Below are 25,704 nucleotides of genomic sequence, written 5' to 3'. Positions count from 1 at the left end.
ATCTATTGCACGTTTGTGTTGCATGCGGTATTGGACTCCCAGTGTAACTTTCCTTTAGACACACATTATTTTTTCATAGAAAATTGTTTAATGGAAAATACGTGTTGGAATAGTGTAGAGCACATTCATTTTTGGTAGGCACTGGGAGATTACGTGATTTGCCCAGAATACACTACGCCTACACTAGAAACTGGTTCCCTAACTCCAAAATCGGACGCTTTACGCCACGTCCTCTTCGCTTCCTATATAGATAAACTGCATATGCGTTGCACACGTGCGCATCATCTCTCTGTGTTTGTGTTTGGGGATTGCAGCCCAGGCGCACTTGCCTGTGTTTTCTCTGTCACTGGCGGGGTGTCGGGCCCGCCCCCCTGCCACATCCCGGGGCCCCGCAGAGGGCGCTGTGTACCGTCCACTTCTCTCCAGTCTCCACTGTTTTTGTCTCGGCCCGGAGGCCGCGCTCAGTCCCCGCCCTGGAGTGAGACAGGCAGCCGAGGCGCCGCACGCTGAGGCGGCTGAGGTGCTACGTAGCTTCTTGCTGCAGCTGGGCCCCGGCCCTACGTGTTCACCCGGGGGTGCCCTGCTTGCGGGGGTCAACCGAGCCTCCCTGCCCCCCAAAGATTGCCTGCTTGATTATCCAGGACCTTTAGCTTTCCACCCTAGTGGAACTCGAGCTGTCGCCGCCCTGCGGGCTCCCGTGCAGCACCCAGGATGTTCCTGCCCCCGCAGGAGGTGCTGTTGGCGAACGCATTGTGGGTAACGGAGAGAGCGAACCCCTTCTTCATCCTGCAGCGGAGGAGGGGGCACGGGAGGGGCCAAGGTTTGACAGGTAATGGCGGGGGAGGGGCATGCGAGGAGGCAATGGCATGTAGATGGGGTGGCAGACGATTTTTGGGGTGGTGGGGATGTGAGATGGGGTATTAGTGCGATGGCAATAGACTGGCATGCTATCGGATAAGGGGGAGCAGCAGCCCTCGGGAATGGAGTGATTGACAATATCAGGGGGAGTTACCGAGGCTCAGGGGTAGTAGAATATAGGGCAGGTGTAAAAACTGAATTATTAAAGGGGGCTCCTATTACAAAAGTAATAGTATCTGAGTGAAACAGAACTTTGAGTGGGACAGGGCCCATTTCAGCGTGCCTACCGACACCTAGGTGCATTGACGTTTTCTCTCCTTGGTCAGAGTTAACTCATTCATTTAGCAGAACTGTTCCACAATTTACCAGATTCAGAAGCTTTTACGATTACACTTCACAATCAAACCTATGTATCAGATGGCACAGATGGTAACTTACAGGCGTGACCCAATAAAACAGGGGCTTGAGGTAACAACTTGCTTGGTGTTGCTTGATTGACTGTTTGTGGTACTGCTTCTGTTAGTCTTGGGTGTCAAGGTGTCAGACCCAGATACAATTGCTTACTTTTATGTTGCCCATCCGGGTGAGATTACTGTGAGCGTAAAATGTGATTCCAGTCATTCATTGGTTATTGCATAGCGATCCATCTTTTCCACTTTAAGCTGTATATGATTGTGGCACATGTCTTAGCAATAGCGTAGTAGAATGTGCATGCTCAATATTATGACACTTGGCTTTGGTGAATGTGAAAAGGAGATGTATACATTAATATTGTGCAGCTGAAAATGGAAGTGCGTGTATTGTTCTGTCTCGTACATTTACAATATCAACATGCATTGGTAACAAGATACAGTTATATAAACTTTTACAAATTATAACATCACCGCGTCCATAAAATTATTTAGAATACATGGATTATATACTAAAAACTAGTATAACATGCAGTTTGCTGTTTGAAATTCTGTATTTTAATTAAACGTGCAACTTTATGGTTCAAATTTCTTAATGAGTTTCAACAGGCAAAATACACAAGGGCAGAATACATTCTTTCCTAGTTTATGCATCAAGAATTTTCAGTTCTATGAAGGACACAGAGGCGAGGATTATGCTTCTCTCTCTTTACCGCAAGTTAACCAGCAGCCAATCAAAAACACCAATAACAAAAAAACTACTTCTCCCATGAACCCCAGAAGTCCATAATGTCTACCAATCACAGGTCTGACCCCTGTATATCTGTCTCTGTGAACACAGTCCTTTCTCTTTCTTTGCAATCAAAACCAAATAAGTACTTGATTCCTAGAACTGGAATCTCCTCGAAAGAAACCAGAACTCTGAAGATGTCATTGACCGTGCTCCTGAAGTAACCAATCTTCATCTCAACCTTTGTCCCCATAATACCGCTCAGGCACCTTTGTTCTCAGTACCTAGAAATAAAGAGCTAGGCAAATAATAGCCTTCTCCAGAAATGATATAAAGGGTGGGCATACAATCATTCAAACGTAATGCATAGCAGAAATTCAACAAGCTAAGTAATACAATAAGTATCTTCCGGGTGGGATAATACCCGCCTTCGTGTCCTTAATAGAATTGAAAATTCTTGACGCTTAAGCTAGAAAATATTTTATTCTTTGTCAAGACCGGAGGCTTCTGATTATGCTAGTTCAAAGCTGATCCACAGCCGTTGAAACAACATCAACAATAGGTTTATGATACAAGATCTTAAATGTGGAGTCTGATGACCAATCAGCCGCTCTCATAATATCCTCTAAATGAGAACCGGCAGACAACGCTATAGAGTCCATAGCTCCCCTAACTGAATGTGCCCCAAACATAGAAACATCTATCCCAGCTTACTCCAAAATCCATCAAACCCAGTGTGCCGGAGTAGCCACAGAGACTGGACCAAAGGGTTTCTGTAGATAAATTAACAATTGTCCCTGTAAATCTCTACGGATCTCACAAGTACATTTTTCATAAACTTTTAAACATTTCATAATGCATAATTTTTGATGGTGAGGAAAAGCTGGATAAGAGACATGTCTGGAATCTGGCTTTGTAAGGTTTGAAATAGTAAAAGAAACTCCAGAAGGAATAACACTCTGCCTGGTATAACCAGGCACGCACATCCGACAGGACAGAAGACAAAGCAAAATAGTTTCGCTGAAAGTTGCTTGCGTGAAAGATCTTTATTACACGGCCAGGCTTTCAAAAACCTTAAGACTGTATCCACATCCTAAGAGATGAATATCTAGGTTGAGGCGGTTTAACCATTCTGATGCTACGCACAAAGAAGTTTACATACTAATGGGTGTTTCCCCACAGGTTTCCCTTCTAGATGGGGATGACCCACTGATATCGCCCATCTGAAATTGTTGATGGTTCTGTAAGCCAAACCCTGTGAGACTAGTCCAAAAACTTCAGAAAGGAAATTAACAATCATACTAATAGAGGCCCCAGGGGATCAACACGTTGCCCACCACACAAACACACCCATCTTTTCCAAGAAGACTGATATCTCTTTTGAGTGGAAGGAGCCCAAGATTGGGACAAGAAAAACATTGCTTTGTCCGAAACTCCAGACACTTGCCATCTTTTCCAGAAACTCTCCACGCCATAAGCGATAACTGCCTCATCCATATTGGGGGATGTGGAGACCCCACTGGGTCCAACAACAGTTGAGGGTCCTGCGGGATCGCAATCAGGTGAGTACACAACATTGACATCGCTACTGGAAACCAAGGTTGCGCTTTCCAAATGGGTGTCACCAAAATCAATTCCGCTTTCTGTCTCCTCACCTGAGAGAGTACTCTCTGAATCATGGCAAAGGGAGGAAACGCATAAAGAATCCCCTTCTCCCAAGACTGCAGAAAGGCGTCTGTTCCAGACGCCAAGGGATCTGGTCTCCAACTGAATAAAATGGGTAGTTTGAGCATTGAGCCTCGAGGCAAAGAGATCTATCAAACAAGGACCCCATCGAAGATTCAATTTGTGGAAGACCTGAGGATTCAGTTTGCAATCGCTGCCATCCTTGAAATAGCTGGCGTTCCAATCTGCAGTCAGGTTGGCCCAACCTGGAATATATTCCACAGTCACCGAAATTTGATGTTGCATGCAAAACTGCCAGAACTCCATCGCAATTTCCACCAGAACACGAGATCTGGTCCCTCCTAGACAGTTTATATATTGGACAGCTGAAATGTTGTCCATCTGAAGAAGAATGCATCATTTCCATTGGTGGACATTAAGGGCTTCTGGGATTCACAGGAGAAGTAGTTTTTTGTTACTGGTGTTTTTGATTGGCTGCTGTTTAATCTGCAGTAAAGAGAGAGAAGCATAATCCGAAGCCTCCGGTCCTGACATCGAATCATGCCATCCAACAGGTAAAGAAACAAAGGAGGAAAACAGACCTCGGCCAGTATCACCCGTCCTCTTTCGCCCACCCCCCCAGGTGCCCCTATGGCCCACAAACATGGAAGAGTGCGTGCGATACTATTATTGTGTCCCACTATCTCTTGTTTCTCTGGTGACTGTCGCCTTCTGTGAGACACAGGATTCTTAAGTATTTAGGGCAGGTCAGCTCTCAGTATTCCCCACCGAGTAAAGCCAGAAAGGGGTGCCATAGTTCTCTATATGAGTGGTCCCGTGCCTGCAGAGTAAGAGTGAGCCGTTCCATCCCCAGAATCTGCCACAGCCAACGTAGCCAGCGCAGCCGTGTGGGGAATTGTGGGGAGCCCCAGTGTGTTAAGATGTTCTGGAGTACAGCGCCAAGTACGCGGCTAATCTGGCATCCTTTTAGTGATTTGAGTAGAAATGTCAAGGGGCTTGGCAGGCCCAGAACGATGTAGGCCGGAAATCTCGAAATCTCGGAAGTTGTGTGTTCAAGTGACGGTCAATGTCTTGCAGAATACCCTCCCAGTATGTGGCCAACTTTGGACATTCCAAGAGGATGTGTGTCAGTGTACCTGGGTCTCTGCAACCTCTCCAACACAGAGGTGAATGCGAGCTGTCGTTCCTATGGAGCCAGGCCGGGTTGAGGTTCCAAAACGTGGCTATTTTCACTGCAGTCTCTATGCCTGCTGTACTGTGCGCTGTGTCTGGCCCTATAGTAAATCGCCTCCCACTGCGCGGGTGTGAATTGTCTCCCAAGTTCTGTCTCCCATCTCTTCTGGCTCAGGATTCTAGATAGCGGACTGCGTTCTGTAGCAAATGGTACAGGTCCAAGATTATGTGTTTATCTGTTGTCTTAGTCAATAACTATCTCTCAAACTTCAGGAGGGGTCGAGATACTTCCTCACGCGTCTTTGGGTTCATCACCCAGTGCTGTGTCTGGAGATATCGCATTCTCTCGGTGTCACGTAGTGAACGTGCCTTCCTTAAGCTATCAAAGGACATTATGCCCTCTCCGTCAAACAGGTGTCTGATGGAGTGACATTGTGGGGTGGACCAAAACAGGTAGGAACCCTGACTGGCCCACCGTGAACTCTGGGTTCCCCACTATGGGAGTCAGAAGGGACGGGAAGGTAGTAAGCTCCTTAGTGCGAGCCACTTGGTCCCATGCCTTCATTGTTGCTCCAGTGACGGGGGAGGAGTACAGACCCCATGGTCTATGGCAACGCAGAAGGAAAGGGATCTTCCAAAGAGTGGTCCCTACGACTGCTCTATCCATGAAGAGCCATCGCCTAGCGGACTCTGGCCGGGACCACTGTAACAAGTATTGAAGTTTGGCCGCCCTGTAATATTGCTGGAGGTCAGGAATACACAGTCTACCCCTCCGCGGGTGCTGACAAGATAGGTGTCTGGCCATTCTAGGCCTTCCACCGGCCCAAATGAAGTGGCTAATAACACGCTGTAGCATTTGGAGGGATCCGGGCGGGGGTTCCGCCGGGACCACCTGAAAAAGGAATAGAGCCCTGGACAGGACCGGCATTGTTATGGTGGCTATTCTGCCCAGCCATGAGCTGGGATGGGTTCTCCACTGGGCCAGGTCTCGTTTGACACTCTGGAGGAGGAGCTGATAATTCAAATGTGAGGATTCCGCAACAGTCCTAGCCATCTGAATGCCTAACTATGGAATGGATTGCGGTTGCCATTATAACGGATACTGCCGGGCCAACAGCTCCACTGTATCCTTCGGGAGTGTGAGGCTGAGAGCCTGTGATTTTGAGGTTTAGCTTAAAACCAGACACTCCCTCTCCCCCCACCCCCAAAAGTCTCTACCTCCTTCAAGAAAGCCGGCAGAGCCCTCAATGGGTCATCCAAGGCCACCTCCACATCATCCGCTTAAAGTGCTATTACGTGTTCTTCCCTTCCAAAAGTAGCCCCGTCATCTCTGGGTTGTCTCTTATGCACTGTGCGAAGGGCTTCATATAAAGAGAAAACAGCAGGGGGGAAAGTGGGCACCCCTGCTGGGTCCCCGGCCAACCTTGAAGAAGGCAGATGCTATCCCATTGACTTTAACTGAGGCTATCTTGTGACTATACATGCTAGTAATCCATGCACGGAACCGGGGCCCCAGCCTAAAGTGCTCCACGGTTGACTGTAGATGTGGCCATTGGACCCAGTCAAATGCCTTTTCAGCATCAATGCTGAGCAGCATCTGTTCTCTCCCCGAGCGCAGAGCTTTGTCTATGATGTGCATGATCCGTTTAGTATTGTCCTCTCACTGTCTGAGTGGAATAAAGTCCGCCTGGTCCAGGTCCACCAGGCCGGACATCAGTGGGTTCAGGCAGGAAGCCAGGATGCCCATGAGCGGTTTGTCTACGTTAAGTAGGGAAATGGGTCTATAGGACCCGCAATGTGTGGGGTCTTTCCCAGGTTTTGGGATGACCACGATGGATGCATCTAGCATGGTTGGTGGTATTGTATCCGGACCAGAGATAGCGTTAAAGAGGTGCGTCAGTATCTGGGCAAGCTCACCGCAAAAGGTTTTATAAAACAAGCCCGGGAAGCCGTCTGTTCCCGGGGACTTCAGGGCTTCCAGCCTGGCTATTGCTGATATAACCTCCTCTATTCATATGATAGCCTCAAGCGGGGCTGCGTCATCCGTCGAGAGTCATGTTGTGTGGGTGGTATTGAGGTATTGCAGAGTGGCATCTATATTGGGCCAATGGGGAGTATATAGGTCCCGGTAGAATTCTCAGAATGACGCAGCTATATGCGTTTCACCAACCGCCTCTGTTCCGTCCCCTGAGCTCACGGTCTCCACCAGCGTGGATTTCCTCTGGGCGCGGATCTGTTGGCCAAGAGGCGTCTGCACTTGTTCCCCCCTACAGAGGAGGAATGGTGCAGCCGGAGTGCTGCGTATTCTGTGCTATCAATGTCTAGGCTTGCTAACTGTGCCCTGGCCGCACTCAACTTTGTCCAGATCCTCGGGGACCCGTATGTTTGTGAATCTTCTGGAGTTCCGGCACCTCCAACTGTAACTGGGCCCTCTTCTCTCTTCGAGCCTTATTGTCTGTGGTTGAGATGGCAATGAACTCGCCCCTCACGACCGCCTTCATCGTTTCCCACAGTAGAATGGGGAGATTAGGGTATCTGCTGCTTTATGAATGTCTAAATAGCTGGAGATAGCCTTCTGTATCTGAGCCACCACTTCAGGCCTCGACAAGAGAGTAGTCCTGAGCCTCCAAGGACGATGGGCCCTGTGGTGAGCTGGAATAGTGAGTGTAAGGGAGACAGCTGCGTGGTCCGACAGGGCACATGGCTCTATGTCTATCTCCTTCAGACTCTGTTGGACATCTCTAGTACCCAAGAAAAGGTCAATGCGGGCATAGGTTTTATGAGCATGGGAGTAGAAGGTGTAGTCCCCGATTGTGGGGTGTTTATTCCTCCATAAGTCACTCAAGCCTAACTCCTCCAGTGTCTGTAGTCCCCTTGGTGACTTGACTCCCTCCCCCCCCCACCCCCACAAGTATCTAGAGGCCGACTTGTCCCAGTCATTGTTGAGGACAATATTGAAGTCTCCCCCAATGAGTACCTGTCTGTCCTGGGTGGTCATGAGCCTCGCCCAGCGCTCAACGTATGAATCCCTCCTACTTCTCGTTAGGGGTGTGAATGGAGGCCATGACGACCTTGGAGTCCCCGAGGTGTACCCTGAAGGGTAGTAGCTGCCCCGGTATATCTGCGATTTTGTCTACCACCTTCCCTCAGAATGATCGTGACACTAAGAATGCCACTCCCACTAACTTGTTCTCGTGTGAGGAAAAGTGTTGTATTGGGAAGGCCTGTGATCGTAATCTGTGGTGATCTGCAGGACGTAGATGGGTCTCCTGCAAAAGAAACTGGTCCGCCCTGGTACTTTCTAGGTAGGAAAGGGCGGCCCGGCGCTTGGTTGGGTTGTTCAGCCCTTTAACATTGAGTGTTACTACTTTAAAGATGCTTGGGGTTGTGCCGGCGCTAAGTCATGGGCCCATAGTTTTCTACACCCTCTGTATGTCCCTCTTTCCCCGTAGTGGCTACATTTGGGGGCCACTCCATCCCCAATGCAGTTTATATGCCTATGTCTAAGCTTTGTGGCACCTTCCCCCTGGAAAAAAAAAACCTTAAACACCAACAACATTCTTAACATCCGGCGTAATCCAGAAAGATGGTCCGTAGTTTGGGAGAAAAGCACCCGGTTACCTTACTACCGTCAAGTGTCCCCCGGGCCCTGCCCCTCAGCTCTGTCTCTAGATGTCTGCAGGCCTCTCATTCCCCCCCTCCCGATCAGTTGTCACGGAGTCCCCGGCGAGGGTCTCCAGAACCGCCCTTCACTCTGACACTATTGTCTATGGGTCTGGCTTGGTGCTCCTCTACGGGACAGTCTGCCAGCAGTTACGCTTCCGGCGCCCACGGTCGGGTCTCGTCGAGTGGGAATGATCCTCTGAAGGCAACTCCAGTTGCAGCAAACTACAGGCTTCTTTCAGTGAACACAGTTGGTGGAGTTTGCCGTCCTATCAAACGATCAGGCAGAAGGGATGGCCCCAGGAATAGGAAAACCCTTTGTCCCTGAGGTATGAGGTGATCAGCCTAAAGTCCCTCCTCTTCTGTAGGGTGATTGCTGCCAAGTCCTGATAAAGGAGCAGTGAGTGGCCCCGAAACCTCAGCGGGTGTTGCTCCCTCGCTAGTCGAAGAATGCACTCCTTAAGGAGGAGGTCGTGGACACAAACCAAAATGTCCACTGGGGGTATGTGGGCCGGTCTCAGTGGGCCCACTCTGTGTACTCTGTCCATTCGTACCCCCTTATCCAAGTCCTCCCCTAAAATCTGATGCAATAGGGAGCCGAAGTACTGGGCAATGTAGTCCTCTTCTGGCCCTGTTGGGGCCCCCCCTGATGCAAATGTTATTCCGCCTCGAGCAGTTCTCCAGGTCCTCTGTGTGTGCTTGGAGCATGATTTGGTGCTCCTGTAGGCAAATTACTTCTTGTTGGAGTTGTTCTATCTCCTCGTTGCGGTTCTGCTCTAGCTCCAACTGCTTGTAGCTTGTGTCTTACTTCCCTCAGGTCCCGGGACACATCGTGCTTTACCACCTGAAGGTCTTCTTTTAGGGACTGAAATAGCCCCTCGAGGAAGGGCCACGTGATTGGGCCCTCACCATCTTCGTTGCCCTCTCTCCGGATCGTAACAGGGGTGGGGGTGTCTCCCTTCGAGTTGCCCTTCATAGTCTTTGCAAACATGTCTTTGACTGATCTATCTTTTTTGGGGCGTGCCGCGGCCATTGGACCTCTCTTCATCCGCCGGGTGTTGGAAGGCCCCCTCTCTATTGTCGCCTCCAAGCACTCACGCGGGACCCCCAATGTCGGCTCATCTCTGGTCCAACGATGTGTTAGGCTCCCTCTCTTTCGCCGTCTCTCTCAGGCTCCAGTGGAGTCTGGTCGACAACCCGGCCACACCCAGGTCTCTGTTGGTCTCCTGTGAGGGGTGTTATATGTGGCGCTCCTGGCCCTGGGAACTGAGGGCCGCCTCTCCTGCCCCCGGTGGCCCTCTCTGCGAAGTGTTGGTGAGTCTCTTTCTCGCCTCTATTGGGGCGTCCTTCGCCTCTCCGCTGCCTGGCCCTCTTACCCTCCGGGGGGGGGATCTACCGCCACGACCCGGGGCCCCCCAAAAGCTCCTCAAGGATGAAGGCAACAGGTCAGGGGCCCACCACAATCCAGCGCCCTTCCTTTTCTGCAGACTCACCTCCCAGTCTCTTGGCCTGGTGACGATCTTTGTGCCCGCTGGACCAGCGTTAGGGTCCGGGCCCCAATCGGCGTGCCCCCATCCGTCGTGCCGATGCATCCGTGTGCCAACGGGTGTGGGGGGATCCTCAGCGTCCCTCCAGGACGTTGCTGGGCCCCTCCACACTGCTTGCCAAGCGCCCCCAGTCGGGCTGTACCCCTGTCTCTGCGGGGCTCCCTGGCCCCGGCCTAACCTCCCCCGCCATCTTATGCCCGAGCTCCTGTGGGCGCCGCCATTTTGGGAGCTGCGCAGTCGCGGGCCAGCAGGCTCACCTGGCTCCCGGTCCTCTCCGTCTCTTGGGGTCCGTGCTTCTACTGCCCCCAGGGGGCATGTTGGCGGCTGGGACCGTGAGCGGTGGGCGAAGAGACACCGAGGCCAGTCCCAACGTCCACCTTTAAAAAAAGAAGCTTTCTTACCTCTGGGCATGGTACTTCCTTTAAATATTTTTAAGCAGTGAAAGAAAACTTCTGTTTATACACACTTTGCACCAAATATTTAATAGATATATACTGAGTAATACTTGAAAAAGCAATCTCATCTACCTGTGCCTTTAAATAACTTCTGTCTGAAAAAACAAGTTCTCTATTCCTTAGTCGTTCTGTTTTTGTGTCGGTCATAGCTGTTAAATAATTTAATAGTTTCTCCTATTCTCTTATCAGTAAAATATTCACTCTAATTTCTCACTGACACATATCTGCTAATGAAGGAGAGTTGTTACTCCAAAGCCTGATCATACATTTAATTCCCAAAATCTCAGCATCAGTCTCCAAGGATTGCAATCCTGCTTCAATTCGTATTGCTTCAGCTACAACAGGGATGTAAACTAAACAGTTTTCTTAAGTGTTTGGCTTCAAAAGATTCATAATCAACAGAATTTTCTATTACAAAACTTGCACTGCCATACGTAACAATTCAACATACCTTTCTGACATTGTCAGTACAGAGAGGCCTCCATTTTTTTGTATTTAATTGAATTCAGTCACTGAAACCCTCACAGCACTTTCTTGTTTAACATTCTGATATCTGCGCAGTTTATTCTAATGACAGTGGATATGCTGGTATGTACTCGGAATAATAACTTACACATATTGTTGGAGAATGTGAAGACAACAGCTGCTACATGTGTATGGATGGTTGGTGAATATTTATATTGTAAATTTGATTTTGGAATTATTCCATGATTGCGTGGATATTAGCAGTCATATTGGATATTAGCATTAGCATTTATGTGAGATATTTTGGTTGTAGGAGAATGATGTCTGGGTATTGTACAGGCTTCATGCTCTTTTGCTGCTTGTGGGGGCAATGTGATGCGCTGTAGTTGAAAGTAAGTGCTTAGAAGCCTGCATTGTATGCCTGCTGAAACTTCAGTGCCTGCAGTTCTAATGGCCAATGTAATCTTTTTGCTTCTTAGGTCTGCTGGTCGGAACCTTGGATGTGGTGTTGGATTCCAGTTCCCGTGTTGCTCCTTACCGGATCCTGCACCAGACACAGGAGTCGCAAATCTATTGGACTGTGGCATGTGGTAAGTGCCATGAGTTATGAAGACAGTTTGGTTAATCAGTGTCCCTTCACAATTTGTGCGGCTTTTTGTGCCTTTCATTGCACCTTTTTAGAGTTCATCTTGTAATGGAGTCGTGTGTGGGAATTTGTCATTCCTGATTGGTATGCAGCTGCATAGCAACCTGATTTGGATCGATATTTTTGAAAACAGAGCACCAAAGTGAGCTCCTGTACATGTATCTTTTTTTAAATTTTTCTGACCAAATCATTTTAATTTTAATTTCAAAACATGCAGCTGTTGTTGTTGTTTTCTGCACTATATGTGTGCATGTCATTTCAAGCACAGTTCAGGACGCGTAATCCTTCTCCAGTTTTATTTCTTGGTAAAATACATATTTCTGCCCTAGTATATAACTTCTAAGTTGGTTAGCCCTAATTTATTTACAAGTGCAGCTAGGATGGCTTGTTCCTCTGTTTCATTGTCATTTGAGGATGTGACTGGTTTGAGGTCATATCCCCCGTCTTTTGTTCCCGGAACCAATAGAAATCTGGTTCTCTGACTTGTTCTTGGGTGTCGGTTACCTGTTTCTTTATGGTTGTCCATGTGCAGCTGCTTCTTCAGCAGTCTAAACTCACTTTAACTTGCGGAAACAATGACAAATTTCCTAGCTATCCTAAAGGAAAGTTTCAGTTCTGTTAAGGACACAGAGGCGAGGATTATGCTTATCTTTCTTTCCTTTAATCTAACCGCAGAAGTTAGAAGCAAAAAACTACACTTCCTAGAACACCCTGGGATGGCACTACAAATTTCAACAGCAAATCCATAGTCTACTGTCCATATCCCATTGCACCTCCTCGGGCACTTCCGCTTTCTTGACGCGAGATGAAGATAATGGACGAGTCATTCACCTTTGCTTGCCTCATTACCATACAAGATAAGGAACCACAACATCTGAGCAGAAATCAAAACTATAGGCACCCTAATATTCACTGCAAAGTAAAACCGTTAACATCAGTAACATACCCCAAACATAGAATTCAATTGACACGTTATGTACTCTTATAAAGTCTGAATACTCTACTTACTCTTAACCAGACCTCCTGTACAGGAGAAGACCATCCACTGCGTGGGAATAAGACAAGCCGTATCCGGGCAGGAATAATCCTCGCCTCCGTGTCCTTAATAGAATTGAAACTTTCTGTTACGAGAGCTAGGACATTTTTTCATTCTACATTAGGGCCGGAGGTGTAAATTATGCTTGTTCAAAGCATATCCACCACCAATGATGCCATATCCAACACTGGTTTAAAATAGAACCTCTTGAACTTGGAATCTGTTGACCAGATGGCGGCATTGATAATTTCCTCCAGTTTAGCACCCAGAGAAAAAGCATTAGATGCTATGGCACCTCGGACTGAATGCACCTTAAAATGAGCTACATTGATCCCTGCCTCCTGCATAACCCATCTTACCCATCGGGCTACGGTCGGTGATGAGTCAGCTTTAAAAGGCTTTCGAATGGAAATGAGTAACTCTTTCTCTCCCCTGGAGGGTGAATGTCCTCAGTTGCATTCTCATATGCCTTGAGGCATCGTACCACACACAACTTAGGAGAGTTATCGAAAGCAGGGTAAGAAATCAGTCTTGTATCCGTTTTTGTCCGCCTGGATACATGAAAAGCAACCCCTTGTGGCTTAAAAACCCTACTGGAAAGGTCCAGGGCTCGAACATCCGAGACCCTTCTGGAGGAAACAAGAAATGGTAGCATCACTAACGTGGACGATATTTCCTTTCTTGAAAGGTATTCGTTTGATTGTCAAGATTGGAAGGGATTAAGGACCAAATTGACATCCCATAAGTTTGAGTATTTGCGTTGCGGAGGGAGAGCAAGGCGAATACCCCTTAACATTTTGCACACTAAAGGATGTTCTCCTATTGGCAAACCTTGAATAGGAAGATGACCCGCCAAAATAGCCGAGCAATATGCATTAACGGTGCAATAAGCCATGCCCTTGGATGCCAAAGAAGCCAAGAAATTCAAGACCGGGACATCATCACACCCAATTGGATCTTCTTTGCATTGAAGACACCAAAGTATCCACTTTGTCCATGCTGATTTGTATCTTTTAGAAGTGCTGTTGGCCCAGGCTGCAGCCAGCACTCTTTCAGCCTTCGATGAAAGGCCTGGGACTCTCCATCTTTCCCTGTAATCCTCCAGGCCATGAGAGGAAGACGGCCTTGGAGAGCAAACGGGTGACTCTGACCCAGACTATCCTTCAGAATATCAGGATCTTGGGGGAGAGGGTTTGGAAAATCCCAAGAAAGTTCCCAAAGAACCGGAACTCACACTTGAGAAATCCAAACCAGAGTGATCACTACCACTTGTGTCTCCTGTCTGCGCACCTGCGCTGCCAGGTGCGTTAGCATGGTGAAGGGGGGAAAGGCGTACCCTTCTCCTTGGACCAATCTTGGAGAAATGTGTCCGTCGCCACGGCCAGCTGACATAGCGGGAACTTGGTGGTCCAGCCTCGACACAAAAAGGTCGATCGTGAAAGGACCCCACAGTGCATTGAGCTTTACAAAAAGCCCCGGATCTAAGCGCCACAAACGTGTGTCTGGCCACTCCCGTGAACACCAGTCCGCTATCTGATTCGAGGACCCTGGAAGGTATTCCGCCATAACGGATATATTGTATGTCAGACAATATGCCCAAAGATCCTTGGGCAGATCAGCTAGGACTTTGGACCTGGGGCCACCTAGGTGATTGATGTAGCAGACCGCTGAGCGATTGTCCATCTTGAGTAAAACTGAACAATTTCCTTGTCCTTGGTCCAGCATTGAATGACGAAGGAGCCTGCCAGAAGTTCCAGACAATTGATGTGGAGGGTTTGTTTGGCAGACAACCTCCTTCCCCTGATTAAGGACTCCCGCAGCGAGCTCGCCAACCAGAGCCGCTGACATCAGAATCTAGTATAATGTCTGGATCCAAGCTAAAAATCACTCGGCCTTCCAGTCCTCCATATGAGAAAGCCACCATCTCATCTCGTTCCTTGCGTCCTCAGTAAGAGACACCTGATCCACGTAGGAGAGGCCTCTCCGCAAGTGATAGGCTTTAAGGCACTGTAGAAGCCTGTAGTGTAGGGGCCCTGGGAATATCGCCTATATGGAGGAAACCAGGAGCCCCACACTACGAGCAATCTGGCGCAGGGATGTTGAGGGTCTTGAAATTGTCCTCCTTAACTCCCTGCGAATGTTAGAAACCTTGCGAATTGTCAGGCTTACAGTCTTGTCTACCGAAAACCCCAGAAAGGTTGTCTGTCTGGAGAACGTCTAGGGGAAAACGCCTGGGTCCGGCCCCTAGGCAGTGGTGAAAGCACTCACTTGTGCGTGAAGGGCGTGCTCGCTGGGAGCCTTGCAGCTCCATACTGACCAGGAACAGCGGGGCGTCTGCCGCTGCAAGGATAAGAGAGGCACAGCAACGTGCTTGCGCCGGATACAGTCCCGCGTGGGGCGTATGAGCTTCCGAGGCGTGCAGTGCTCCAAAACGTGTTTTGCCGGGCTCATGGTCCTTTCAAAGACAGAGCTGTGCTCCCGCGATCAGAGACACGCAGTGCGCATCGGAGTGCTGCTCTGCCTTCTGCAGGTGCGTGGGGTCACCGCAGTGCCTGCTGGGCGACTGAGCCGTGAGTGGGGTCGAAAATATCCCCTCCGCTGCTCCCTGTGAAGAAAAAAAAACAGTTAGCGCATCGTTCAAGGATTGCACGAGCGGTTATAACAATGAAATAGAACTGGTTTGGCACAAGTGAAAGAAAAGGGACTTATCTTCTTCCACAGCAGGAAAGAAAGAGGAAGTGCCTGAGGAGGTGCAACAGGATATGGACAGTAGACGATGTGGATTTGCTGTTCCATTCCTTGGTGTTCTGGGAAGTGTTGTTTGTTTTTTGCTTCTAACTTCTGCTGTTTGATTAAAGGAAAGAAATATCAGCATAATCCTTGTCTCCGGTCCTGACATAAAATTATAAAGTAATGTTAGTTACACATTTTCTGAAGAAGGGGTTTGGTGCTTAGCCGAAGGTAATTTTTTTTTAAAAATGGCTCACAGGGAAAATATCATTACCTTGTATGACTTCCTGTAGCTCAGGTCTATTAGTTTCATGGGGCTTGCATCAAACAGTTCCTTGCCAGCAGCCAGTGTAGCTGAAATTTAGAGGGTGCCCAACATCCATGTGACATTTTTCACTTGGGTTCGCCATTAAGATGTTTGCTGCCGAAACAGGGCCAGACTGTCTAGTTGTGCCAATACACACAAACACATTTTGGGAGACATTATTTTACACAGTCTGTTGGGATGGGAATACCCCTCCCCCATATTAAACTGAGTTGCACCACTGCTTTTGGCCCCAGCACACACAGTGCTGAGGCTTCTGCCTTGGCCCACAATGGATCACTAAATCCAGGTTATGGCTTTGTTGTTGGGAGTGGCTTCAAAACCATACTGTCTAGAAGACACAAGACTACTGTATGTGTTAGTTTGGGCATGTACTTTGAGCAGTGGTGGCAGCTTATCATTTTTAAATTTCTAGAATTGGACAAGCCTTTTTACCTGATTCATGATGGGAGCACAATGCCTACAGGTCCTCTTGTGTAAAGTCTCTTGCATGTCATGCCTGCACGCTGCTTTAACATCCCTGTATGTATGTCAAGCGGGTGTGTGTATACGTATGGTGAATAAAAGCAGGACACCATGTTGTTGTGAGTGCATGAATGCAGATCTGTTTTGGAATGGCCCTTGTTTGACTTGGCTCACAATGTTTGTGATGCAGCCTACCCAGACAGTGAAAGTGTATTAGAAGTGTACTGCCTGTATTCATGAGGTGGACGTTGTAGCGCTAAATAGTGAAATGGGAAGGGATAGCAACAGCGAGGACTTACATGCAGTGTATGGTAAACCTTTTAGCAGAGGGTTGCTGATAACTCCTTCTGAGTACTGCCATTTGGAAGGATGATAATGGAGGTATTGGTTGAGTTAGCAGATTATTTTGATAGATTCCCCTTGAGTGGCCTGTCCAGGGAAGCAGATGACAGCCCTGTTCAGAGCTTCACACTTACCATGCTCATGTTATGCGCATTCATACTTGCATATAGCCTCATCACTCCGTGCTGGAGAGTCATCTCTTTACTTAAAGATTGTATCTCTGCTGCAGGCACAAAATATTTAAAAAAGGACCACCCCAACTTGCTACCTGGACTTTAGACAGTGTATCCAAATAAAGTCTGTTCCAAATTTCTTCACTGACAAAGGGCATGGGTAATCCTCTGAGTACTTGGAGAGCTTCTGTGATCCACGACTAGAGCTGCTGTTACCCATGGCTGGGATCGAGGATAGCCAGTTCCTGAAGTGAGAGAACATCACTTCAAGTCTGGGCATTGTGCTGGAGAACTATGGGTCTTCCTGAGACACTTATGCCTGCCTTCCTTCTGAGAGGGGAGAAGGAGCAACTTGTCCCGGCAGGAGCTGTCTGCTTAAGGAGGTGAAGCCAGCTATTGTGTTCAGAGAGAGTAGCAGCCCAGAAGAAATGGACTGCTGTGGGAGTGTGCCGGGGGTTGCCCCATGTGTGCCTGAAGATCTCCCAGCATCCCTGCATGCCCAAGATATTTCAGTGTGAACCTATGGCTCACTAGTGTGCCCTGCCAGAGATGAATAACAGGAGACCTGTGCTGACTCTTCTCTTGCTGCATCACGAAGACTGAGGCCCTGCATCACGGATTGGATGTTGGAAGCCACAATTGCTGGACCTTCCCCATTAGAGGGCCTTGGGCCCTGCCACTACAGCTTCCAAGGGCCTGATATAAAGAGAAGGTAGCAGGGCTGACCAAATAAGCCCCTGTGACTGCCATTGCTTGCATTAAAGACTGCACACCTATGCTTGGAGATACTAAGTGTGCTTCACATCAGTTGATGATAAAACCAGAACTAAACATTCACTGAGAACTTGACTAACACATTTTGGTCGAACTTTGTGAAGTTACTCTAGCGCTCTTAAGAGAACTGCCTAGTCAAAGCATACCAACTGATCTATGGGGAATTGAACTCATGCAAGCTGCTTCAATTAATGAGAGTAAGACTTTACCAGTGCCTAAAATTAAAGCTTCTGTTTGTCTCTGAAGTATCCTCCAGTATCCTTATGATCTCTTCTCTGCAGTACTGCACATACTTCATGTATAATGATTTGGGCTGTGATAAAATTACTTCTTCTTTTCTTAAAGGAAAAACACTGGGTTGAACATTCACTTACTGTGTTGTTTGACTGCTTCAGTTAAGCCTTTACCCCCCGCCAAAACCTCCCCCCCAAATTACCTCAGAGATGCCTTTGATGCTCGCTACCCGTTAAGGGTGTACTTTACCTAGTTTATAATTCTAAAATCAGGCCAGTCCCACGTGCCAAAGGCAAAAGACCCCCACTGTTGTAGCCCAGTAAGCCCTGCCTTCCTTTGAACCCTGAACCACCCTCCCTCCCTGACTCTGGTTGAACATCACCTTCTTTTTATTAAGCAAAAAGTACATCAACATTTTCATTTGTGTGAAAAGGGGGTTATTTTACTTACACCTTCATATATAGATAAAATGCACTGTTACCCAATTTCGGGCACTATTTTATAATGCCAAATCTTTCAGAATAGAAGATTGACTTCCTGCTCCAAATGTATAAAGCGTGCTGAGATGTTTTCATTCCTCTATCGCATCCTACATCTCTTAGCTGCTAAGTATTCGCCATCCTCCTCATTCCCTCTAATCGGATATCCTTTTACATTATTTGCATTACCCTGTCCTATTGTTGAAGTCAGACCTTGTAGACAGTTATCAGAGTGTCATTCAAAACGTCCAAGGAGCTTCCTAGGGAATGGCATAGTGCTCAGCCTTGAAATGGCTAAGATTGGATAATTTTCAACAGTTTTTCAGCACCATTCTTGAGCTTAACTTGTCATAAATCAAATAAAATGTTATTGAATTCATGTTAAACTTATTTTATGCCATATTTATATGCTTCAACTTGCAAGTAAAAGTGGATGCCCAAATGAGTTTCAAGAGTCCCTTCATCACAGGGCTCATTTAATTGTATTGTAGAATACCCCATCTGTCAAACAAAGAGATGATAGATGCCGGAAAACATATCAAAACTTTTGAAAAAATCTACCATCATGTAATTATTATAAATATAATTATATTTAAACACAGCAATATTTGAACAAAAATATATATCAGAAATATATGCTGTTCGTATTGCTTCAATAAAAATATTTTATGGGTCCAAGAATTTGCTAACTAACCCTATATCTCATATTGTATATTGAAAGCTACGTAAAATAAGTGATACAATTACAACCACTTAGTGCAGTAATACTGATCAGGAGTGACAAGAGAGAAGAACACTCGAAAATTGTTAACAATAGAAAAGTAAATAGAGCAGTCCTGCTCACCCTTTTCTTTTACCCCCTCATCCCACCCTCCCCGCATGGCGCAGCCAGGGAGAAATAAAATGCCAGTTCCAACGCCAGCATTGAGTGTGCCGGCTCTGGAGCGCTGGAATGGGCTCCCTACACTGCCAGTAGCTTTACTTATTTGTATTATTTATTTTATTTAAATCAAGGTTGTGGTGCCCCAGGTGAGGTACCCAAACAAGCAAAAAACAAAATGAATGGCAGCACTGCAGTGTGCTCTCCGTGCTGCGAAAATAAATAAATAAAAACATGGCAATGGGTAGGACCGGGCACCCAGTATAAACTAAGAATGAAAATGAGTTCATGCCCTGCGTGGGCTTTGTTTATTTGGATGTACTTGTGTGGTGCCCCAAGGAAGGGCAGGGTCTTCACCAGCAATTTCAAAAAGTGTTGGAGGGTCACAGGGAGCACAGTAGCCCCCAGAAAAGTAGGAAAAATCTGTAAGTCCCCCGGATCATTGAATGCATAACCCTGACCCCAGGAGAACATACTGTAATTTTTAAAATACTCCGAGCTGGAGCTGTATGCTCTTCAGATGGATTATGGGGAATGTTGTGGCTGGTTCTATGTTTGCATTTTGTAATCTGAAGGTGGTTAAAAATTGTTCATACACAATTTTATAGTTGTTGGGAATACGAATGCTTTATTATTTTAAATAATATAGTAGAAATAGATAGAAATAGCTGCACAGGAGACTCCAGGTCCCACAACTTCCACACCGCCAGAGGGGCGGAGCCAACCACCGAGGGCGCATTTCAGCACCGAAGGATTCCACCAGTGGGGGGACGAGAATGCTGCGCAGGGGACTCCAGGTCCCACAACTTCTACACCGCCGGGGGGGGGGGCGGAGCCAGCCACCAAGGGTGCATTTCAGCACCGAAGGATTCCCGCAGCGCGGGACGCGCCCGGGCCAAGGGCAGGCCCGTCCTTTGCCAGTCAGTGACTGGATGAGACCGGGCCGGTTCACCCCTCTGAGCTCTGGGTAAGCAAAAGCATGCCTGGTTAACATGTAGGGGGAAGATCGGGCAGCCTCTACTCAGTGAAGTGGTTACGTTTCTCGCTTGGTCACTTGCTGAACCTTGAATAAGGCCTGTAATCCATTGGTTAAAATGGGGAAAAGGAAAATTAGCCTGCACAAGGGGGAGGATGGTTCAGACGCTTTAATTCAACCATCTATTACTAATTACCTATCATCGGTCATAGGAGCTATTGAATCTGGACTTGTTCAAGTAGAGGAAAAGATTGGGGCTTTCTGAAAATCAAATCCGAGACCGCCTCTGGAGCCTAAAGTATTTATAAAACCTATGCAAGGGGCCCAGTTTCATGTGAAGGCCACCTTTTCTGATATTTCACCTACTGGAACTTGTGCCACACCTGCGCAAGCTCCAACACCTATTGAGGCCCAAAACATAGACTGCTCGCAAGCGGTCTCCCCACCTTTGAAAAAGAGGAAAGCAGGAGGAAAGGCCAAAAGCTCAAAGCGAGCTCCTGGAAACAAAAGGAAAAGCCTTTCCTTACCGGGGAAACCTGCTAATCGTTTGGTAGCTCCCGATATGACAAGTGAGTGCAACGTGAAGGAAGTTCTTCCGAATGATGCTACCTATTTAATTGATTCCATCCTCAAACCTTTCTGCCTAGCTTTGGAAGAGAAGCGTATCAGCCTGATCATTAAGAGACAAGATCTTCTTCATACCAGTATGTCAAGTATGCTATTACAGACCGTTAACAGATCACCCAATCTCGGGCTGCTGCACAACCAATATGTGACCCATAGTAATGGAAGTCTACCATCAAACGATTCTGGTTTACCTTCAGGTGGCCCTTACCTTGTACATATGGAACTCAAGCCAAGCCCAGAAACCCGCAATGGGGCACTCTCTGGACGCCGATCTTCGCCCCGCTCTTTCTTAAAAAAAAAAAAAATCTGCGAGGAGCCATTAAAATTACCCCCTGCTTGTGCTCCGTATGTTTTGGTCTTAGTAAATGTTCCCTCCTTGGATGCTAGCCATAATGAAGACACACAATCTCTAATAAGAAAGTTTGCCCACTGGTTGAGGACTAAATCAGGTTTTGATGGAGATTTATTCAACAAGATTCTTATGGCACGCAGAGTGAACTGTGTTGTTACATCTTAGAAAGCATACGAGGGCGATTGCATTGTAATTAACTTTGCTAATCCGCATTTAGTAAAGCATTGCTGGTTGACTTGGCTCACCCTGTTCTGACCTAGGAGGGGGTACATCCAAATTCTGGAGGGTGGTAAATCACCCTTTTTTTTCCTGACATGAAACACAGGCTGATGAATGCCTAATTAAAGAATCTGTTTGGGTGAATAACTTTACAAGGGTATTCCAGCCCAGTAATGCTTTGAATTCGGTAGGGGTTGATGGTATCGACCCGAAGCCTGCGGAACCTTCCGTGAATACCATAGATTTATCCTTTGAGCATCATGAAGTTATTACAGCAATTAACCGTCTAAGGTCAGGTAAGGCTCCCGGTCCTGCAGACCTCTTTAAATCTATTCTATTCTAAATTTTTGGAGGCCTTTAATTGCAAATGTTCTAGGAAGCATAGTAAAGAGTAACATTCCTTCCTCATGAAAGTTGGCCATAATAATCCCTATTTTTAAAAAGGGCAATAGACAAGATCCATCATATTATAGACCAATTTCCCTTGTAGACTCAACTGCTAAGATTTTGGGGAGCGTGATCCTGTCACGGGTAGAGGAGTGGGCGACTGAGGCAAAGATCCTCTCCACGATCCAATATGGATTCAGACCTGGCCTAGGCACTGTAGAACAAGCACTTAATTTACATCTTATTCTCAGTAAATATGTCACTGGTAGGAAGGAATCTATTCACATGGCATTCGTCGATCTGTCGAGTGCCTTTGATTTGGTTAACAGAGGCAAACTCTGGCAGATCATGGAAACCATGAGGATCGATCCGCACCTGCTGGAACTAATAAAGCGCTTACATACTGATTTACTGGTCTCCGTGCAATATGGCATTCATGGTGAGAGAACTGACCCTTTTCCAAACATAAGAAGAATTTGACAGGGTTGCATCCTAGCGCCATTTCTATTTTTGCTATATATAAACGGGCGCTATGTTTTTCGTGTGAATAATGTGAAGGATTTCCTCAGGATGGGATTGAGACAGCTTCCACTCCTATTGCATGCTGATGACGCGGTTATAATCGCGCGCGCACAGCTAACGGTTTCCAAAATATGTTGGATCTTTTTTTAACTTTCATGCAGGATCTTGACCTGAAAGTTAATTACTCAAAGACATATGTTATGACCTGCGGTCCCCGAAATACACAGTCAAAGCAATTTACTATGGGAGGAAACATCATTAACAAAGTTAAAGACTTCTGTTATTTAGGTATTCACTTAAGCTCCTCTTTGGTATGGAACACCCATCTTAGAATAAAGACTCAGCAAATCGCGATAAATGTCGAAGCAGTTTTTTCGTTTCGCTCATAAACTGGGACACGGCATATCAGATTTCTATGCTCTATAATTCTAAATGTCGCTGCAGCCACTTAAGGGGCGGGCATATGGGGCTATACTAAATCAGACCAGCTCCAACGGGTCGAGAATAAATACGCCCATAGACTACTGCAGGTACCTAAGAACGTAGCAAATATTATCTGTCATCAGGAATTGGGCTTACGATACATGGAGGATCTGACTGCGGTTTTCCCTCTCTTATTATTGGTCAGATGCTGGAGTAACCCCGAGGCTATTCTGGTACAGGACTGTTTGTCTGATTGTATCTCTTTGGCTAAAATAAATAGAATTCCGTGGTTTTTACACCTGCATGCATCCTTCTGAAATTTGGGGCTCGAGTCCATGTTCCTTGAGCCAAGGTCTTCACCAGCAAACGCAAAGGAGTTAGTGAAAAATCGGCACACCAAGTATACCTTGAATCTTAGACTACATGGAGCTTTAAATTTGAAAAAGTTTGATCCCTATGTTCAAATTTCAACCACAGATACTCTGGAACCTTATTTAACCTGGTTCTCGAACCCCCAAGTATGTTCTTTGTTTTCCTCAGTTAGATTGAATTTAATACATTTTAGAGTGGCATTTCCAAAACAATGTGTTTGGCAAAAAGAGATTCCAAATTGTCCTTGTGATGCTAGATCTAGGTAGAGCACATGTCATTTCTACTATTTTGTACACTATATACTGCACCTAGACAAGTTTTTATTCTGCCCAGTTTACATAAATTAAAATTTGCATCACATAAGGCTGCTCTGATCTATGTTAAAAAATTGTCAACTATTCAAATTTGCAATTTTTTATTACATTTTATGAGGTCTGCTATTACCATTAGGAAGCGATATGAACAGTCCGACTAGGCTGTATTTTTGCATAATCCAGATATGGATAAGTTCACAAAATTAACCTATGATTTTAACTTAACTAAGTATATGCCACTTTTTTATTTTTTATATTTTGTATATTAGTACTGTTTTTAATCTGTTTGTTCTGTGCTTAGGCCTTTTAGGATATAATATGATTCCGAACCGTAGTGACATGCTCTAAAATCTTACATATATTGTAACCATTATTTGGTAACTATATGAATAGCCTGATAAGGCTGCATAACTCGGATATGGTCAAGTTCATGAAATTTTATGATTTTAATTAAGTATATGCTTTTATGCTAAAATAGTAATCTGTTTAACTTGTTCAAAATGTCTCTGTACTTTTATGGCAGTTTGCCGAATAAAGAACATTTTGACTTGACTAGATGGAAATAGATTTTTGAGCATTGCCACGTGTGTTTTAATAAGGAAAGCATTGAACTGTGAAGACTGATACTTTGTTGTGGTGACATTTTGACAAAGCCAATGCATTATATGTGTTGATGTATCCCCTGGTAAAGCCAATAGGCTTGCCTTTTATATTTTGGTGTTATGACTCCTTAAGAAAGCCAGTATGTCTGCCTTACTTAAAATGACATTTGCTTATATTATTACTTTACAAATGCTCAGAAATTCACCTAACAAAACTAAAGGTTAAAGTGATAGGTGAATAGATGAATTTAAAAAATGCAAACATTGACTGAAAAAACAAAGGTTAAAGTGAAGTTGTAGTTAGGTGAAAATTTCATTTAAAATATATAATTGTAATCTAAAAACAAAAACAGTAAAATTGACCAGTTATAGTTAACGGAAGGAATACTGCACTGCTCATGACTTCACATATTACATAATTCATGCCATGTCCTTTGACATTATTGACAACATCACAAATGACATCTGAAATGACATAATTGATGACATCGTTGTGCATGGCGAGGGTGCACCCACTTCTATGCATGTATGGCCCGTCTCAATAACTTTCATTCTGTTTCAGGTCTTTCATTTTCCTCGAACATTAGGCAGAGCTATATTGCAACACAACGTTTTTAAAGAATCTTTATATAGTTTCCAGTATATAAGAAACATTGAATCAACTAATACAACAAAGATCACTGCCAGTTTTTTATATATGTGTGTGTGTGTGTGTGTGTGTGTGTGTGTTCCATATCGCAGTTCTTGGGCCATTGCTAATCACCGGTATTGTGTCCGCTCCCACTTCCCTCCTGCAACCATTAAGGTATCCGTTACTGACCTACAGGTGTATAGCCTTCTTCACCTGAGGAGTCCACCAGAGTCTGTTTCTCCCGTCCTTCAAACTGCAGCATAACTTTAACAAAATATTCTTGAGAATGATCTCTTTGATGAATGCCAGTCAGGTTTCTGACAAAGGTACAGCATGGAAACAGCCCTGCTTAAGGTAATTGATGACACGCTGCACAGCCTCAATTCAAATGAATTTTTCCCCATGTCTTTCTTATTTGCTTCACCTCTTAACTGAAAAGTACATTGCAGCAGATCACAACAGATTCCTATTTCTTGAACTTGGTTGCTTTAACTCATGGGGTCTCACATAGCTCTTTTGTGGCCCATGCACTTCTCAACTTGTATATTGGACTACTCTGAGTCATGCTAAAAACATCTGGGATCCTCTCTGTCATGAGTGTGCGTTCCTCTCTCAAAGATTTCTCTCAGCATGCTCATATCTTAAAATCTATTAGTGACTGGGAGAGTCCCCAACATTTACAGCTAATTGCTGGGGGATTCACTGATATATCCATGAGTCAGATCTTAGAACTCTTGACGGGTCTTCCTAAAATGTATGTTTCCCCCTTGAAAGTAGTGCTATTTGTTGCAACTTGCTTCATGTCTGGTACGAAAACATATGCCCATATTATACCAATAATATAACTCTCTAGCAGTTTCCCATTCAAACCAGAATTTTTTTGTAAAACTGTGTATTTAACTCGTTATGCCCTACACACTGCAACACCATGATACGTGGCATCAAAGATAAAATTATTTTGCAGTTTAGAAAACTCACTTGGAGCTGATGCACTGCTTCTAGAACCCCATGCATTTAAAAAGGAACACACAATGGCACAATCGTTTTCAGGCAGAGCTAAAACTATTTGGAACTTTTTACCCCTGGTCCTACAAACCTCTGCCTCACTGTCTTCATTCAAGACTGGCCTGAAGATTCTTCTAATCAGGTCCAGTTGCAGGTGCTCACTTTAAGGTTGCCTTATCTTGGACTACTTCATCAAGGCACTC

General features: G+C 45.9%; 1 protein-coding gene across 2 annotated transcripts in view; it reads left to right on the top strand.

Moving 5' to 3' along the window:
* Nucleotides 1-246: 246 nt before the first annotated feature.
* Nucleotides 247-25,704, top strand: part of TBC1D9B (TBC1 domain family member 9B) — a 172,277-nt gene continuing 146,819 nt past the window's right edge. For both annotated transcript variants that reach the window (XM_069199510.1, XM_069199509.1), the window contains exons 1-2: nt 247-829; nt 11,467-11,577. In XM_069199510.1, coding sequence (XP_069055611.1) covers nt 712-829; nt 11,467-11,577 — 229 coding nt within the window. In that variant the 5' untranslated portion in view covers nt 247-711. The remainder of the gene's footprint in view (nt 830-11,466; nt 11,578-25,704) is intronic.

This window comes from Pleurodeles waltl, chromosome 7 (genome assembly GCF_031143425.1).
Source record: "Pleurodeles waltl isolate 20211129_DDA chromosome 7, aPleWal1.hap1.20221129, whole genome shotgun sequence".
Classification (NCBI taxonomy): Eukaryota; Metazoa; Chordata; class Amphibia; order Caudata; family Salamandridae; genus Pleurodeles; species Pleurodeles waltl.
Note: the sequence above shows the minus strand (reverse complement) of the source record. Positions and strands in the feature narration are given on the sequence as shown.